At 67.4% G+C, this 2,440-nt stretch overlaps 1 protein-coding gene across 1 annotated transcript; it reads right to left on the bottom strand.

The window, feature by feature from the left end:
* Positions 1-7: 7 nt before the first annotated feature.
* Positions 8-2,132, bottom strand: LOC112967125 (protocadherin alpha-2-like; the record flags this gene model as incomplete). Its single annotated transcript, XM_026067908.1, has 1 exon — positions 8-2,132. A coding segment is annotated over exon 1 (2,125 nt), but the record flags the coding sequence as incomplete, so codon positions are not given.
* Positions 2,133-2,440: the final 308 nt, after the last annotated feature.

Raw genomic sequence — 2,440 nt, 5'->3', positions numbered from 1 at the left:
GACGAGCCCGAGCCCGCGCCCGCGCCCGCCGCCGCCAGCGCCGCCTCGGCGCCCTCGCCCAGCGACACGCTCAGCGTGGCCGTGGCCGAGCGCGCCGGCTCGCCGTGGTCGCGCACCACGATGAGCAGGGTCTGCCGCGGGCCGTCCGCCTCCTCCAGCGCCCGCGCCGTGCTCACCTCGCCGCTGTACAGCCCCACGCGGAACGCGCCCTTCCCCCGCGGCTCCCGCAGCTCGTAGCGCAGCCACGCGTTGTAGCCCGAGTCCGCGTCCACCGCACGGATCTTCGCCACCACCTGCCCCGCCGGCGACCCCCACGCCGCCCACGCCCACAGCGACCACCCCGACGACGACGACGACGACGACGACGACGACGACCCCGCCGCGCCGCCAGCCCAGGGCCCCGCGCCGCCGCCCGCAGGCGGCAGCAGCGCCGGCGCGTTGTCGTTCTCGTCCACGACGAAGAGCTGCACCGTGGCGTTGCCGCACAGCGCCGGCTCCCCCGCGTCCACCGCGCGCACCTCGAACTGCAGCACCTGCAGCTCCTCGTAGTCGAAGGGCTGCAGCGCCCACAGCCGCCCGCTCTCCGCGTCCACCGACACGTAGCTCGACACCGACCGCGACCCCGCGCCCGCGCCCGCGCCGCCCTCCGCCACCGAGTAGCTCACGCGCCCGTTGCCCGCCTCGTCCGGGTCCCGCGCCCACAGCCGCGCCAGCTCCGCGCCCGCCGCGTTGTTCTCCCGCGCCAGCACCGTGTACACGGCCTGCGCGAACGCCGGCGCGTTGTCGTTCACGTCCGACACCGGCACCCGCAGCCCGCGGCTCGCGCGCAGCGGCGGCGCCCCGCCGTCCTCCGCCCGCACCTCCACCTCGTACTCCGCCACCCGCTCCCGGTCCAGCGCCTCCCGCAGCACCAGCGAGTACGAGCCCTCGAACGTCGCCACCAGCCCGAACGGCGCCGGCGGCCACACCGCGCACCGCACCCGCCCGTTCGCCCCCGAGTCCCGGTCCGACACGCTCAGCAGCGCCACCACCGTCCCCACCGCCGCGTCCTCGGGCACCGGCACCGACAGCGACGTCACCCACACCTCCGGCGCGTTGTCGTTCACGTCCACCACCTCCAGCTCCACGCTGCAGTGCCCCGATAACGGAGGTGTACCCCTGTCTTTCGCTTCGATCTCCAGGTCATACGACTCTACATCCTCAAAGTCCAGTTTCCCTACAGTACTTAGTTCCCCTGAGTTGGGGTCAATCCTGAACAAATCCTTCACTTTGGAAGCTGTGGTGTCACTGAAGGCRTAAGATATTTCCTGATTAGTTCCCTCGTCYTTGTCYGTCGCTGTTAGCTGGAKAATCACCGTTGCCGGGGGCGAATTYTCRGGTAACTGCACTTTATAGACCGACTGGTTGAACTCGGGAGCGTTGTCGTTCACATCCAGCACCGAGATCACCAGCTCCATCGTGCCCGACAGCGACGGTCTGCCCCCATCACTCGCCGTCAGCAGCAACCGGTGCACCGGCATCGCCTCYCGGTCCAGCGCCTTCGTTAGAACGAGCACTACGGATGTTTTCTTTTCGTCTTTGGATTTCACTTCTAGAGYGAAATGCTCGCTCGGGCTGAGTTTGTAGGAGAGCTGCGCGTTGGCTCCGATATCGGCATCCGAAGCGCCCTCCAGCGGGAAGCGGGAGCCGGGAGGGGAACTCTCCSATATGCTGAGGTTTTTGCGGGCGGCGGGGAAGAGCGGGGCATTGTCGTTGATGTCGGTGACCTCCAGCTCSACGTGGAAGACGCGCAGCGGCCGCTCCACCAGCACCTCCAGGCGCAGGGCGCACGGCGCGCTCTTCCCGCACAGCTCCTCCCGGTCCAGCCGCGAGCTCACCACCAGCGCCCCGCTCRCCCCGCTCACCTCCACGCTCGCCCGCCGCCCCTTCGCCACCAGCCGCAGCCGACGCGCCTCCAGCTCGCCCGCCTCCAGACCCAGGTCCTGCGCCAGGCGACCCACCACCGTGCCGGCCTTGGCCTCCTCCGGCACCGAGTAGCGCACCTGACCGCCGCCCAGCGCCCACGCCGCCTGCAGCACCAGCACCCGCAGCAGCGCCTTCCAGCTCAGCCCGGGTGGCCCCGAAAAGCCCATCGCAACCAGTGTTTTCTTCTTCTGCCACCGTTTAGATACTGACCTGTGTAGGAAAACGAATTTGGATGACCGCAGGATAATAAACCTTTCTCAGTTGCTGAACATCCGCTTCCCTGCAGCTTTTTTTTTCTAATCTGCGCTATTTTTTATCGGTACCGGAAGTCGTTCCCCCCMCMCACACACACACACCCTTTATCATTCTTTTTTTAGGTCAGAGCGGCATCATGTGGCATTCTGTACGAACTGCCTCTTTCTCCTCATGTCTCGCTGGATTGGCTCTGTCGTTGCCATCTTTCATCCTATACTCC

This window comes from Apteryx rowi, unplaced genomic scaffold, assembly GCF_003343035.1.
Source record: "Apteryx rowi isolate R43461 unplaced genomic scaffold, aptRow1 scaffold_264, whole genome shotgun sequence".
Lineage (NCBI taxonomy): Eukaryota > Metazoa > Chordata > Aves > Apterygiformes > Apterygidae > Apteryx > Apteryx rowi.
The sequence above is the reverse complement of the archived record's forward strand: the minus strand, read 5'-3'. Positions and strand labels throughout refer to the sequence as shown.